Raw genomic sequence first — 15,718 nt, 5'->3', positions numbered from 1 at the left:
CTACACGTTTGGCCCAAGAGGCTTCTTCAGGGGAATCTAGTTATTGGAATAGTCCTTCAAACAAGAATAAATGTATTCTGTAGAATTTATGCTCGTTTGAAGGACTATTGCAATAACTACAGATTCCCCTGAAGAAGCCTCTTGGGCCAAACGCATAGGGAATTTTCATGCTGAGTAATAAATTATATTACCTATTTTGCACCATTGGCCTTATTTTTGTATCTCCCATGCTCCATCTCAGCCAACGCGCCCCCAAAGGCACTGCATTTTGTGCAGGTGCAGCCAAGCCTCCCCCCTCCTCAATCCTGGTTTAAGTTGGACCGTGTCTTCAAGATAGCCGGGGCTGAACGCGTGTGGGAGAACACCCCTGATGCGGTTTTGCTTCTGGGTTGGAGAGCAGGAACTGCAAGCCCCGCAGGTTTGGCCCTGCACCTTCACCAGAACGTTCTTGAGGCTGTCTGGGATCCCGTGACCTGTTTCTGTCTCCACTAGTGGGAAGCCCGAGATTGTCGGGAGCAACCTGGACGTCCTGGTAACAGTGGGGCTGGATGAGAGAGCGCACGAAAACTATCGCCTCGCCCGGGAAGTGTGTAACGCTATCTCCAAAATTGCCAATGGTCAGGTCAGAACTCGCGGTGTTCAGAACCGACTTATTTTGGTATTTCCTGTCACGTCAGGAATAACCAATTTTACAAGAACTGGACCTTGAACATGAATACGTTTTCTTGCAGCTCTTGACTGTAGCGGTGTTAACTCCGATTGTAATAATTCTTAGGACTGTATCTAGACCAGGGATCCCCCAGCCTTTATGATTCTGTGGGCGCCTTTGGAATTCTGACTGGCAGGTGCAACCACAAAATGGCTGCCACCAGAGGTGGAACCCGTCACAAAATGGCTGCCACAGGAGGTAGAACCTGTCACAGAATGGCTGCCCTAGGAGGCAGAGCCATGCGCTCAGAAGCAGCCTTAGTACAGGGGAGAAGGGAAGGAATTGATCAAATACACTGGGAAAGGAGTGAGAGAATAAACCCAACACTGGTGGCAGCTGCCACTGAACAATGTTAATTTAATTTGCCCAGCCAATCAGAAGCTCTCCTGTACAAGTGTACCCGTCCCCACTCCCTAAAAACACTTGTTAGGGACACCCTGAGCTAGACTCTGCGCTTCCTCAGTGTTTCCCATGCGTTTATAATCCAGGTCTCTTGTACTAATTCTGATATTTCTTTTGCGATGGCATAATGTTCAGGTTTTTGGGGCGAGACAGAGGCCAGAATATAAACCTGTGTGAAATCATATCATTCCCTAAGGGAGATTTAAGTGGAATCTTCTCTGTCCTATAGTTGGCACTTTACCTGAAGCCACCCTGTGAACCGAAATGTCATTGGGAACGTCCGGCCCAGGGCTCTCACACCCGTTGATTGCTGATCTAGATTAGTCAAATGTGAAGGCTCTTGCTGTAGCTTTAAAGTCCTGCCATCCGGTTTGCTAGAACATAATGCTGTTACAACACTACGGGGATGTGAATAGAGGGCTAGGATTTACTGTCAAGTCAGTCTCCCATTCAAATTCTCGACGATTTCCTTTATCACGCACCCTTGGGGGCTGCTGTATGTTGGCGTTGGCTGCCATAGAAGTGCATTGTACAGGTAAATTAAGGGAAAACTGCAAATTTCCATTGCTTATTGTTGTGTGAAGTTATTGATAAGGGGGGTGGGGGTGGCAGGGGAAGATGTTGCCCTACAAAAATAAGCATTCTCTCCTTCCAGCCTGCCCTGGGGAAAAGCGGGGTTCCCTTCCGGCTCCCGCAGTCGCACCTCCTCTTTGAGCACCTGAGCGAAGCTATAAGCACGGGTGAGTTGCCGGAGCTGCAGGGCAGGGATGGGCCTGTACGCAAGACCCCTTCGCCTTGCCTGAAGTACGCCATGTCCTGCTTCTCCTTCAGGCTTCGCGGGATCCAGCCCGCACTGGATCCCGTTCACAGAAACAGCCATTGCTCTCATCTACCGGCTGGCCGAAGGGCCCGAGGAAATATGTGCGCGGGTCCTGCAGCGTTGCAGCCAGCAGGCCCTGGAGAAGCTGGGCGAGTCTGAAGGGGCAGAGGCGGGTGAGTTGAGGCAGGGGGGGGCATAAATCGGTGCTCCTGACAGATGGGGGTGCAGGGGGGGAGGCAGTTGTGCGTTTTCTGCATTGCGCAGGGGGTTGGACTAGATGACCCTGGAGGCCCCTTCCAACTCTATGATTCTAAGCGGGGCTGGGTGGTGCTGCCAGCTTTGGAAAGGGAACGAGCAGCCTATGAAGACAAGAGCCCCTGTCTTGTTACTAGTAGAATGACTGAATCGTTCTGGGTTAGGCCAGCGAACTCAAACCAACGTAGCTTTAAAAAGCTTTATTGATAGAAAAAGATCAAAAAAGAGATTAAAATACAAGTTACATAGTCAATAGGCAATAATAAAACAATAAATCTGGCTGGCTACCTAACACTTTAGTGAGCCCCGTAGGGTAGAGTGGTAAGCTGTAGTGCTGCAGTCAAAAGCTCTGCTCGCTACCTGAGTTGGATCCTGATCCTGGTTAACTCAGCCTCCCATCCTTCCGAGGTCGTAAAATGAGTACCCAGCTTACTGGGGGTAAACTGTAGACGGCTGGAGAAGGCATTGGCAAACCACCCGGTAAACATAGTCTTCCTAGTAAACATTGTGATCTGACATCACCGCACGGGTCAGTAATGACCCAGTGCTTGCACAGGGGACTACCTTTACATATTACTCACTAAGTTGTTACATGATAAGCTGGGTCTTAAAAGGTAAAGATGTTATCCAAAGCGACAGAGCGACACGGTGAAATCAAGGGGAAGAGGAAGCTTAACTACTGTAAGGCATAGTCGAACTTATGGAAAAATGAACCCAGATCAGATGACCCTGAGCTCCCAATCAAGGTGGACTTTTGGGAGAAGTCTCTAAACCAGGGGTGTCAAACTCAATTGTTACAAGGGCCGGATATGACAAAATGTCACTTGGCCGGGCCATGCCTCGCCAGCCCAGATCAAGAGCGGGGGGGGGGGCTGCCTCGTGGTTCCGGATAAGAGCTTTCAAGGGGCCGGTTCCTGCCCGCAGGCCTTATGGCTCACACCCCTGCTCTAAATGGTGCAAACCTGTTTGAACTAGAATACGGTTCTCAGAGGATAAAGCGTGACCTCCCCTCCTAAATTCACCCAGATGTTTTCACTCAGCGAATTGGGATGGTGTGAGCTGGTGACCTTGATAGCCAGGCCTGTCAACGAAACAAGCTACAGGTGGTGTTATGTGAACGAAATGAGCTAGGCCAGCGTGGGAAATTCCCGAGAGCTAAATCCCAGGCACACACAATGCAGAATAGCAAGGTGGCAAAGAAACAAAAAGGTCCTTCGGTCTTGACGCCGCCAGCCACTGAAAACTCAGGCTGTGGTATGGCCGGAGCTCCCAACTCTCCAGGCAGTCCAGACTAAAAGGTTATTTTACATGCTTGACCAAAAGTTTTATTCTCCGTTTTGAAACGGGAAGCGTTAGCTTCGGTGGTTTTTCCAGAGTTCAGTTCACGGAAATCTTAACAGCCTGCACCTGCAGCTTGTTAGGCCAGCAGGGGGTTGCTCAAGGATACCTCCATTCCAGCTTAATTGGATGGTGCCGTGCATCTGTTAGAAAGTAGGGGGCGGGGGGCGGGAGGAGATCATTCCTCTGTGCGTGAGAAGAGTGCTGGTCAGAACCGGTCTGATCCATCAAGAGCAGGGGTCCCCAAACTTTTCGGGCTGCCCCCCCCCTCGGTTTCACACACTCAACCCCAGCGCCCCCTACCCTGTCCTATAAAAAGCACTACTCAAAATAGGGGTTTGCATGACTCACTGAAGAAAAGAACAAGAAAATGTCAAAACAATAACTATTAATTACACATCTATTCAGATATCAAATTAAAACTTTTGAGTTGAAATTTTATTCAACAAAACAGATGAACTTGATCCAGCGGTACCAGCTCTTTGAAGTCTGGAAAAAAAATTCGGATAGTTTCCACCAAATTTGCCAGCATGGTGCCATAGCTTGATCTATTGTAAATTAGTGAACAACACAGTTGAAGGGGCCCACGTCTAGTTCCCCCCTGCTGCCCTCTTGCCTCTTCGTGCCCCCCTAGGTAATCCCACTGCCCCCCCGGGGGAGGTACTGCCCACTTTGGGAACCACTGATCTAGAGGTTTCTCCCTGACTATTATCGTGATAGGGAGAGGAGGGTCATCTGACCTGGGTTCAGAAATCCAGAAGTGCAGTTGGGTCTCGCAGTGGCTAACTTTCCTTTTGCTTTCCTCTCGCCTGGGACAACGATATTCAGCACCTCTTGTAACACGTAGACTCTGCATTGCTCTGTGCCCAGCCTGTCGGGCTGAGACGTGAACCAGCTTAAGCAGTGAGTTCGAGCGCGTTCTAAGTGGCAGTTAGTAAGTATTTTGGTTAGCTCAGACTTTATTGTTTTCTTCGCCAGTGTGCCTTAAACTGTAACCTGTGTTTTAATCAATAATCTTGAACTTTCTTAACAAAGCTTTTTCAGCTTTTTAAAGGCTGTGGTTTCTTTTGAGTTTACTGGCCTACTCTCGGTCCCTCTGCCACAAGTCCTGGGGTTCTGGAGAGGACTCAGGCTTGACTGGGGCGGGTAAGTCCCTGGCAAAGAAAGGGCCAAACACCGCTTTGTGGCAACTGGTTTTGGTTTTGCTCTTCAGAGCCGGGCTCTTCTCCCGCCGGAGGCGCCGGGGACTCCGGCCCGGTCGAGGCCCTGCTGCTGACCCACCTGGTCTCCCTCGCGGGGGACGTGGCCCTGCAGCAGCTCGTCCACCTGGAGCTGGCGGTGAGCGCGGAGCTGCGCAGGCGCCGGATCCTCGGGGAAGAGCAGGAGACGAAGGAACGTGCTGGCGCCAAGAAGCCGGGGGCCAAGGTGAGGGCCGGAGGTAGGGGGGTTTCACCTTAAGGGTAGAGAAAAGCCGGGGTTCTGGTATATTTGTGCTTGGGAAAAATGGGGAAAATAAAAAATAATGAGTAGCAATATTAGATGATATATTTAATGGATATATGATATAGCTTATATGGAATGGTAAATAGAGATTATTAGCTGATTGAAAATTAAGTGCATACGTAGAAATGATTAATACTGGTATAGTTTAAGATTAAGCAGCATATTGTAAGAGCTGAATAGGTCGTTGTTCCTTTCTGTTTTTATGATTATTACTTCTGTAAGGCTCAAGGTTGACTTGGCCTTCCATCCTTCTGAGGTCGGTAAAATGAGTACCCAGCTTGCTGGGGGTAAAGGGAAGATGACTGGGGAAGGCACTGGCAAACCACCCCGTAAACGAAGTCTGCCTAGTAAACATCGGAATGTGACGTCACCCCATTGTTCAAGAATGACCCGGTGCTTGCACAGGGGACCTTTACCTTTTTTAAGCTTGCAATGATAAATTTAAAATGATGCCCCTGGAAGGTAGATTTATTGTGTGTATGGGAATGACTGAGTTTGTTGTGTGTGGTTATGTTTTTTGGTTCTTTTGGGGAAAAAAATTTTTTTTAAAGGTAGAGAAAAGTGAGGTATAAAAACCAACTACACCAATATGGCGTAGTGGTTAAGAGCTGTGGTTTGGAGCACTGGACTCCTATCTGGAGAACCGGGTTTGATTCCCCACTCCTCCACAAGAGTGGCGGGCTCTAATCTGGTGAACCAGGTTGGTGTCCCCGCTCCTCCACGTGAAGCCAGTTGGGTGACCTTGGGCTAGTCACAGCTTTCTTAGAGCTCTCTCCGCCCCATCCACCTCCCTGGGTGTCTGTTGTGGGGAGGGGAAGGGAAGGCGATTGTAAGCCGGTTTGATTCTCCCTTAAGTGGTAGAGAAAGTCGGCATATAAAAACTAACTCTTTTCTTCTTCCTCCTCCTCCTCTTTGCCCAGAGCACTGCGAACGAAACCACTATGGAGATGGAGCTTGGCCTGGTCGGGGCCTCTGCCGAAGACAACGAAGCGGAGCTCATCCGCGGCATTTGCGAGACGGAGTTGCTGGACGGTGAGGGCGGGTCTTTGCCTCCTGCCCGCTGCACCCCCGCTCCTAACTCCCCGCGTCATCAACATTTGCCGTGGGTCAGGCGGACTATGGGCCTTAGCGGGGTGTGTGTGCTGTGGGTCTTCCTGTGACTGGAGCTCCCGGCCGTTTCCTTAAGCTTCAAATGTAACGTTAAAAACAGTTGACGGGCGCTCCAAACAGAACTCCCAGCGCTCACCTGGCAAGGGTCTAAGACAGAGCTGCGGGTCAGGAAATCCCTTGTTTGGCTCTCCTGCTGGGAACTTGCTAGGTGGGCTTTAACAAGCCCCACACTCTCTCTGTCTGAATCTAGGCCATTTTCCCCATAATGAACCTACCATCCATTCCGGTCCTCTTCGCCCTCCTTTGGGTGTGTGCGGGTGTGTTAAGTGCCGTCAAGTCACTTCTGGCGACCCTATGAATCAATGTCCTCCAAAACGTCCAACCGCTGCTCTTCACCACTACACCGCACTGGAACCCGAGACCCCCAGTTGCCAGTGTGACGCTCAGACCAAATGGTGTTTGTAGCCCCGTCCGTCACTCCAGCGAAACCCGGTTCAGAGGCAGTGCTTGGACAGATCTTTCCCCGTTTGATCATACAGGCAAGCAGCTGCTTTCCGCCTTCATCCCCCTGGTACTCAAGATCTGCAACAACCCCGGTCACTACAGCGATCCAGCACTCTCGGCCGCCGCCGCGTTGGCCCTCGGGAAGTTCTGCATGATCAGGTATCACTCTTTCACCTCCAGTACGTCCTCATTCCCCCGGGTGCCTGGAGCTCCCCTGGGGAGGGGCTATGGCTCAGTGGTTGAGCCTCTGCTTGGCATTCAGAAGGTCCCAGGTTCAATCCCCGGTATCACCAGTTAAAGGTATAAGGCAGGAGATGTGAAAGACCTCTGCCTGAGACCCTGGAGAGCTGCTGCTGGTCTGAGTAGGAAGTACTGACTTTGATGGACCAAGTAGAAGGCAGCTTCATGATTTGGGGGGGGGGGGCTGTGGCTCAGTGGTAGAGCATCTGCTGGGCATGCAGAAGGTCCCAGGTTCAATCCCCGGCATCCCCAGTTAAAGGGACCAAGCAAGTAGGTGCTATGAAAGACCGCAGCCTGAGACCCTGGAGAGCCACTGCTGGTCTAAGTAGGCAATACTGACTTCGATGGACCAAGGGTCTGATTCAGTATAAGGCAGCTTCATGCATTCATCTGAGCACCTCTCCCTCCTTGGCGTGAGCTCCTTGCCAGATGGGCTCCCCCCAGGACTAGTCTTTGTGGAGGAGAGCCTGTAAAGTAAACCTTGCTGTCCGTTCCACGCAGTGCTGAATTCTGCGACGCTCACTTGCGGCTCTTCTTCACGATGATGGAAAAATCCACCCTCTCCAGCGTGCGAGCCAATCTCATGATCGCCGCCGGAGACCTGGCCATTCGCTTCCCAAACCAGGTGGAGCCGTGGACTCCCCACCTTTATTCCAGGTAAAAGCTTAGATGTGGGAGGTGGTGCGCAAATCTTTTTCTAGCCTCCCTTTCGCCAAGCTGCTCGATGTATGTGGATCTTTGCTCCTCCTTTTTATCCCAGCAACGACCCTGTAAGGTAGGCTGGGCCGAAAGTGGGTGACTTGGCCCAAGGACGCCCAGCCATTTCATGGCAAGCGGGGATTTGAAGCTGGATCTCCCTCTAACCACCACCCCACCCTGCCTCTGCTGCACAGTTGTTTGTAATGCAGCTGGAGTTGAGAACAGGATCTTGCCAAGTGGGGGTCCCAAATGGTCCAGTCTGGCTGCTTGATGCCTCACATAAGAACATAAGAAAGGCTGGATCAGACCCAGGCCCATCAGGTCCAGCAGTCTGTTGACACAGTGGCCAACCAGGTCCCTCTAGGAAGCCCACAAGCAAGACGACTGCAGCAGCCTTATCCTGCCTGTGTTCCACAGCACCCAATGTAATTATATATAATATAATTATAATAAGAACATAAGAAAAGCCCTGGTGGATCAAACCAAGGCCCATCAAGTCCAGCAGTCTGTTCACACAGCGGCCAACCAGGTACCTCCAGGAATCCCACAAGGAAGGCGGCTGCAGCAGCATTGTCCTGCCTGTATTCCACAGCACCTCATATAATATGCTCTTCTGTTCCTGGAGAGGATAGGTATGCATCATGACTAGTAGCCATGGATAGCCCTCTCCTCCATGAACATGTCCACTCCCCTCTTAAAGCCTTCCAAGTCAGCAGCCATCACCACATCCTGGGGCAGGGAGTTCCACAATTCTATGTGTTGTGTGAAGAAATAATTCTAGTTATTTTTTTACTCCCTCACCCTCCAGCTTCAGCAGATGACCCCGTGTTCTGGTATTATGGGAGAGGGAGAGAAGCTTCTCCCTGTCCACTCTCTCCAAACCATGCATAATTTTATAGACCTCTGTCATGTCTCCCCTTAACCGCCTTCCTTCCAAGCTAAACAGCCCTAAGTGTTTTAACCGCTCATCATAGGGCAGTCGCTCTAGTCCTCCTGATATTTTTTGTTGTTCTTTTCTGCACCTTCTCATTGTTGCCTCTGCTGCTCAGACTGCGGGACCCATGCCAGCGCGTGAGGCGGACGGCTGCGCTGGTGATGACTCACCTGATCCTGAAGGACATGGTGAGGGTGAAGGGGCAGGTGAGCGAAATGGCCACCCTTCTTCTCGATCCCGAGGAAGAGATCGTGGCGTTGGCTCGGAACTTCTTCTCTGAGCTCTCCGGCAAGGTGAGGCAAAGTGTGTGCGTTGTGGGGAGGGGGGTACACAGCGCTGAACTCTGGAGATGTCTTGAACCGCTTCACTTCTCGGCTCCTCTCCTAGAGCAGAACACCCCCACCCCCAAAAAAAGGCTTTATCGTTTCACCTTTCGGATCTCTGGTGTAGTCTGTAATATCCTCTACCATGCTAAGAGTGACCAATGTGTCATGAATACAGGCATAACAGAAAGGGAATCTACCAGGTGAGCCCCCGTTTCATTTTAAGCTCTGGTAGATCATAACAGGCCCTGACCTGGATGGCCCAGGCTAGCCTGATCTTGTCGGATCTCAGAAGCGAAGCAGGGTCAGCCCTGGTTAGTATTTGGATGGGGGACCACCAAGGAATACCAGAGTTGCTGCGCAGAGGAAGGCACTGGCAAACCACCTCTGTTAGTCTCTTGCCATGAAAACCCCAAAAAGGGGTCGCCATAAGTTGGCCCCGACTTGATGGCACTTTACACACACACACATACACACAACTGCGGGCACCATGATCCCCACCAAGTGTATTTAGAAAGTGGGTGGGGCCAGGTGAGGCTCTTGCCTAGCAAGACTTCTGATTTGCCACGAAAGTTGTGATTGGCTGTGCAGGTGAAAATAATATTGTTTCTGTGATAGCTGCCACCACTGTTTGTTTTATTCTTTCTTGCCTCTCTTTTCCAGTGTATTTTTTTTTAATTTCTCTTCCCCCCTGTCCTTAGGCTTCCTCTCTGTGTGTGGCTCCGCCTCCAGAGGCAGCCATTTTGCGCTTGGGCCCACCACCCTGGGTCAGAATTCCAAACGCGCCCACAAGCTCAGAAAGGTCAGGGAGCCCGGTGTTAACTGCCATCTTCCGTTCGTAGCCACCCCCCAGCTGCAGTGTAGTGCAACGTGGAGAACTCGTTTGTTTAAAACCTTTCTATGCTGCCTTCCCACCCAAATAGGGTCCCCCACATTGCCAATCATCAAAACATTTAAAAAGCCTTTTAAAGCAGGGGCATCAAACTCAGTTGTTACGAGGGCCGGATATGACATGAATGTCACTTGGTTGGGCTATGCCTCGCCAGCCCGGATCGAGACTGGGGGTGGGTGGTGGCTGCCTTGGCTGGTTTGCGGGCCGGGTAAGAGCTCTCAAGGGACTGGATCCAGCCCTTGGGCCTTATGTTTGACACCCCTGCTTTAAAGCGTTTAAAATCTTTAAACTCCCCATAAAACATACAAAACCAACATGCCTGGAGAGGGGGCCCAATCTGAGTTACTGGGGAGGGAATACCAAACAAAACAGAAAAGTCTTCACTTGCTGACAGGAAACAGCACTAGAGAGAGGCAGACAAAGCTCCCTGAGAAGGGAGTTCCAACATTTCGGTGCCTCGACCAAGAAGGCCCTGTGTCTTGGGTGGCCCCCAGCCTAACCTCATTTGGCGGAGGCATCCGAAGTAGGGGCCTCTGAAGATGAGCAGCATTGGACAGGTAGGTTCATGATGGGAAAATGGCCTGGATTCAGACAGGCCTGAGGGTCAGAGAGAACATGGGACTTGTTTAACGCCACCTAGTGAGTTCATGGCAGAAGATCCGAACCAGGGATTTCCTGAGGAGTAGCTCTGGATGGCCCAGGCTAGCCTGATCTCGTCAGATCTCGGAAGCTAAGCAGGGTCAGCCCTGGTTAGTATTTGGATGGGAGACCACCAAGGAAGCCCAGGGTTGCTATACAGAGGAAGGCACTGGCAAACCACCTCTGTTACTCTCTTGCCTTGAAAACCCCATAAGGGGTCGCCATAGGTCGGGTGCGACTTGACAGCACTTTACACACACAGCTGTTTTAGGGTCCTTACCAGGTGAGTTCTAGGAGTTTTGTTTGCCCATCAACTATTTTAAACTTCTGTTCGAAGTTGAAATAAACATCTGGAAGCTCTTGGGTTCTGTTAAACAGGTCACCAGAGCCCGGTTAAATTTTAAAAGCTCAGATTTCCCGTTTTCAAACAGCCGAGGCCCAATTCAGAGCAGAAAGCCATGCTTCCTCTCTGTCTCGAGGCCAGGCTTAGGTCACGCCCATCTCGTTTGCGGGTAGGTCACGCCCATCTCGGTTGGCCGAGGCGCCAGTGGAATTCCATCTCAAGAAACGGTCTGAAAACCTGCCTCTGCTCGAGGGAGCTTCCTCATCTGGGATTTTTGGTGTTGACAACACTGTCGTGGGCTGTTGCCCCAAGGTGGTATTTCCCATGTTGCACCAGGGCCCAGGTCAATTCCTACGTGTGCGGGTGGCTAATGAGGGCAGGCAGGCATCCTCCCTGCCGAGAAGGTGGAAAGGACTTCAGCATCATCTAAGGTTGCCCTCAGTGACCTTATTTCCTCAGCCAAGAAGGAAATGTCAGGGGAAATCAGCCTGGATCTTTCCTTGAAGTGGTAAATCCGGGCACGTGATGAAACGTGCCCTTCAGTTAGTAGGTGGAGGCCCACACTTCCAGATGTTCTGCCGTAGGAGAGACAAAAGATTCCTAACTAGAGAAGTTGGAGAGAAGGCTAGATTTTGGGAGCCCTCCTCCTGAACCTTCTGGGGAGGGGGGTTTCTTGGCTCCTCCTCCGGATCCCAGGCATGGTTTACCAGTTCAGATTCTCTGGTCTGACCCTACCTGAAAATAAGAGCAGACGTTCATGTCCCCGCTTGGTTTTGTTCCTCCTACTGATGGGAGGCTACAGCTCCACCCATTTTCTTCCCACAGTTACATCTCTGACTCCCATGAAAGTGCCAGGCCTGGTGTAGCCAGTTTTTAAGCCCCTGGCATAGCTCTTAATAATGTACTTTCTCTGTTCCCCAAGTATATTGGCATGATCAGTAGAGTGAGTTATCTGAGAAGAAGAATTGGTTTTTATACCCTGCTTTTTCCCTACCTTTAAGGAGTCTCAAAGCGGCTTACAATCACCTTCCCTTCCTCTCCCCACACCAGGCACCTTTTGAGGTGGGTGGGGCTGAGGGAGTTCAGAGAGAACTGTGACTGGCTCAAGGTCACCCATCAGGCTGCATGTGGCAGAGTGGGGAAACAAACCCCATCCTCCAGATTTGAGTCCTTTGCTCTTAACCACTACACCACGCTGGCTGATCCATGAATTGCTGGCCATTTAAGTAGCAAAGCAATTTTTCCCCTTTCCCTTGCAACTGGCTGGCTTGCATCCTCTAAAGTTATTCTCCTGGATTTTAATCAGCTAGACTTTCTTAGCATGCTTCCTGATTGCTACACTTCTACTGAGAAGCTCCTGCCTGCCGTCCTAGCAGGGGTAGGGAGCAATGCAGTAGCCTCTTTGCGAGGCTGGTGTCCTGGTTTGACTCTGTTTCTTAGCCAAGAATTCCCAATATTTCATGGTCTCTGCCCCATCTAACTGGCCCCACCACATCGCCAGGAGTGTCGGCCTAGCCGAAGGATTCCACGAGCACTGCTTTTTCCCCCCGCACAGGACAATGCTGTGTACAACTTGCTTCCAGACATCATCAGCCGTCTCTCAGATCCTGACTCAGGCATTGAGGAGCAGCCATTCCGCACCATCATGAGGTAGCCGTGCTTTTCTTAGGGTTGCACTCTGTAGGGCAGGGGTCTCATTTGTTACGAGGGCCGGATATTACATGGATGTCACTTGGTCGGTCCGGCCGTGCCTCGCCAGCCCAGATCGGGAATGAAGAAGAAAAGTTGGTCTTTGTATGCCGACTTTCTCTACCACTTAAGGCAGAATCAAACTGGCTTACAATCCCCTTCCCCTCCCCACAACAGACACCCTGTGAGGTAGGTGGGGCTGAGAGCTGTGACTAGCCCAAGGTCACCCAGCTGGCTTCATGTGCAGGAGTGGGGAAACAAATCCAGTCCACCAGTTTAAAGTCCACCGCTCATGTGGAGGAGTGGGGAATCAAACCCGGTTCTCCAGATCAGAGTCCACCGCTCAAACCACTATACCACACTTGCTGGGGGAGGTAGCTGCCTCGGCTGCTGAGCCCACCAGCCCAGATCGAGACTGGGGGGTGGGCTGCCTTTTCTGACTCGCAGGCCAGATAAGAGCTCTCAAGGGGCTGGATCCGGCCCCTGGGCCATATGTTTGACATCCCTGCCACAGGGCATTGAGTTTCCTGCATAGCTAGCCAGGTAAAAGGAAGCACTCTTTTTTGTTCTGTTTCGCTTCTTAAACTAGGCTGGAATGACTAATGCTGTCAGCCTTGAAACACTCGGTAAATTTAAAAGCCAGTGTTTCCACAGAGTGTTGAGATTTGGTGCGAGAGACACGGGCTCAGAGGCCCACTTGCTGTGGCGAATGGCAAAACCGCACTGCAGGGCACCGTTCCAAATTGCTCGGGCTTGTAGCAGGGCTGAAAACAAAATTACTCTTCTCCCACCCACCCCGCCCACCAGTCTTGTACATGGGCAAAGCAACGGCAAAGGGCTATATTGCTCTTATTTTATCTCATAGAATGCAAGAATCAGGCCAGTGGCTGATAACGGTGTCTGGCTAGAAAGCCACGCCAAATCTGTGGACTCGAACTCAGTAAAGAAAAGAATAACATTAGGAATGCATACATGGTGTCCTTGTGAAAAATCACGTCCTGAAGGCTAGAGTGATGGTTTCAGAGAATCCCAGCTTCAGCAACGAATTTCTTGTGCAATTAATTGGCTGTTTCTCAAATAATGGATGCCCCCTCCTTTGGTCCTGGCAAGTTCCTTTGTGACTTTCTGTTGATACGGAAGCTGCAGTCACAAAGACTGCAGGGATGCTGAGAAATGGAGGCAGTTCACTTTGGAGTCTCTTTGTTTCCTCTGTGCAGGCAGCTTTTCTCCTACATCACAAAAGACAAGCAGACAGAGAGCTTGGTGGAAAAGCTCTGCCAGCGATTCCGGACCGCCCGGTGAGTCGCACAATGAGGAGGAGGGGGAAGCGAGGCGGGCGGCCCCTCTCGGTCCTCCAGGTTCTGGAACAGGAAGCTGGGACCTTGGGAGGAGCAACGTGAGAGTTGAGAGGTCGCCTGGGGAAATGTGTGCCTGCTGGACAGAAGCAGGTGGAAAGGGTTGTGCCCGGTGGGCAGAAGTTAAGGCAGTGAGTCCCAAATGCCAAGAACTCAACATGTACTAGCAGCTTGCCTCAGTTCAACTCTCTATAAGGATAAGTAATGAATTAGCAGCTTACTTTAGAAGGCCTTCAAAATTATGGACCTCAGATTTGAGCTAATGATATGAAACAGGCTGATGAAGTATTGATCTGAAACGGACTGTTTCCGGACACCCACTGTCTATTCAAGACTTCAAGGAGTCTTGAAGGTTTTTGCAAGAATGGACATTTGCAATTTTGTATAGTGAGCAGTTACGCTATTCTACACCTGTTGAAGTGTTGCCTGCTTTGCATATAAAACAGCCGCTTGATGTGGTTACATACCTTTTCTACTCTACCTGACGAAATGCTGTCTGTAGCATGAAGGAAAAGTTAATTATAAGTAAAAGATATGTTTAGATACTCTTTAATGAGGATTTTCTTCTGTTGTATATAATTCCCTATCTTGGTATGATCTACTAGTTGTCTCCGGTAGGACGGCAGAGCAGGAGCTAAGAGCATCTTTGCCACTCCCAATGTTGTGGGCGGGACAGTCTGGGGCCGGCGGACCAATAATTGCTGAGATTAACGGCACGCCTTGCCCATTCAGCTGAAATAGCAGTGTCCGCTCTCTGAGCACCGTTGGCGTTTACTGCTGCTTAAGGCGGTCTGTCTCTCCCCCCCACCTCGCAGAACAGAGCGTCAGCACCATGACCTGGCTTTCTGCCTCACCTTGCTCCCCCTCACGGACCGAGGTCTCCGGAAGATGCAAGACAACTTCGACTGCTTTGGGGACAAGCTCCAGGACCCAGCCATCTACAGCTGCTTTCAAGCTGTCCTGGGCCGACTCCGGCGGTCATGCACAAAGCCTGAGGTGAAGGTGAGGACCCCCACGTTCCTGGGCAGTGGGCCGGGGCTGTTTTCTCTAGGGACAAAGATGCATCAGGAAGGAAGGAGGCCTTCGCCACTGGGGCCCATGCTTGCAATTTATGTATCTATTTGCCGTCAAGTCACATCTGACTTACAGTGACCCCTGATGGGGTTTTCCAGACAAGAGGCATTCAGAGGTGGCCCCTAATCCCAGAAGCATAGAATGGCGGTGGAAAGCACTGTCAAAGTCGCGGCTGACTTAATGGCGACCCCATTAGGGTTTTCGAGACAAGAGACAAACAGAGGTGGTCTGCCATTGCCTGCTTCTGCATAGCAGTTTTGGACTTTCTTTGTGGTCTCCCATCCAAACACTAACTCGGGCTTAACTTACAAGATCTGATGAGATCGGGCTAGCCTGGGCTATCCAGCTCAGGGCAATATGTACTGCCATCAAGTCAGTTACTTAAGGGCGACCCCATAGGGCAAGGATGTCAAAAAAATGGGCCGGATCTGGCCCCTTGGGAGTTCTTATCCGGCCCGCGAGTCAGGCAAGGAAACTACCCCCCCCCCCGCCCCCCCAGTCTTGGCTGGCAAGCCTGCTGCAGGCACACCAGCAGAGGCAGCTATCCCTCACGATCCGAGCTGGCGAGCCTGCTGTGTGCTCGCCAGCCAAAGCAGCCTCACCCGCTTTCCCGATCTGGGCTGGCCCGGCCTGACCAAGTGACAGACATCACAACTGGCCCTCGTGACAAATGAGTTCAACACCCCTGCCATAGGGTTTTCAAGGCAAGAGATGCTCAGAGGCAGTTTGCCCATTGCCTGCCTCCGCGTCACGTTTCCCGGGAGGTCCCGCCATCCAAATGCTTGCCAGGGCCAACCCTGCTTCGCTTCTGAGATCTGACGAGATCGGGCTAGCCTGGGGCGATCCTGGCCTGGCCGAGCTTGCGACGGCCTGTTAACGTACATGATCC

The 15,718-nt window shown here is 51.3% G+C and overlaps 1 protein-coding gene across 1 annotated transcript in view; it reads left to right on the top strand.

The window, feature by feature from the left end:
• The window catches only part of NCAPD2 (non-SMC condensin I complex subunit D2), a 43,039-nt gene that overhangs the window by 25,614 nt on the left and 1,707 nt on the right, over positions 1–15,718 (top strand). Inside the window, exons 18-28 of the mRNA XM_056848433.1 lie at positions 493–621; positions 1,763–1,851; positions 1,943–2,104; positions 4,738–4,955; positions 5,948–6,059; positions 6,677–6,800; positions 7,383–7,538; positions 8,630–8,807; positions 12,267–12,361; positions 13,618–13,698; positions 14,571–14,757. Coding sequence (XP_056704411.1) covers positions 493–621; positions 1,763–1,851; positions 1,943–2,104; positions 4,738–4,955; positions 5,948–6,059; positions 6,677–6,800; positions 7,383–7,538; positions 8,630–8,807; positions 12,267–12,361; positions 13,618–13,698; positions 14,571–14,757 — 1,531 coding nt within the window. The remainder of the gene's footprint in view (positions 1–492; positions 622–1,762; positions 1,852–1,942; positions 2,105–4,737; positions 4,956–5,947; positions 6,060–6,676; positions 6,801–7,382; positions 7,539–8,629; positions 8,808–12,266; positions 12,362–13,617; positions 13,699–14,570; positions 14,758–15,718) is intronic.

This window comes from Euleptes europaea, chromosome 4 (assembly GCF_029931775.1).
Source record: "Euleptes europaea isolate rEulEur1 chromosome 4, rEulEur1.hap1, whole genome shotgun sequence".
Classification (NCBI taxonomy): domain Eukaryota; kingdom Metazoa; phylum Chordata; class Lepidosauria; order Squamata; family Sphaerodactylidae; genus Euleptes; species Euleptes europaea.
This window is presented reverse-complemented; position numbering and strand designations above follow the sequence as displayed.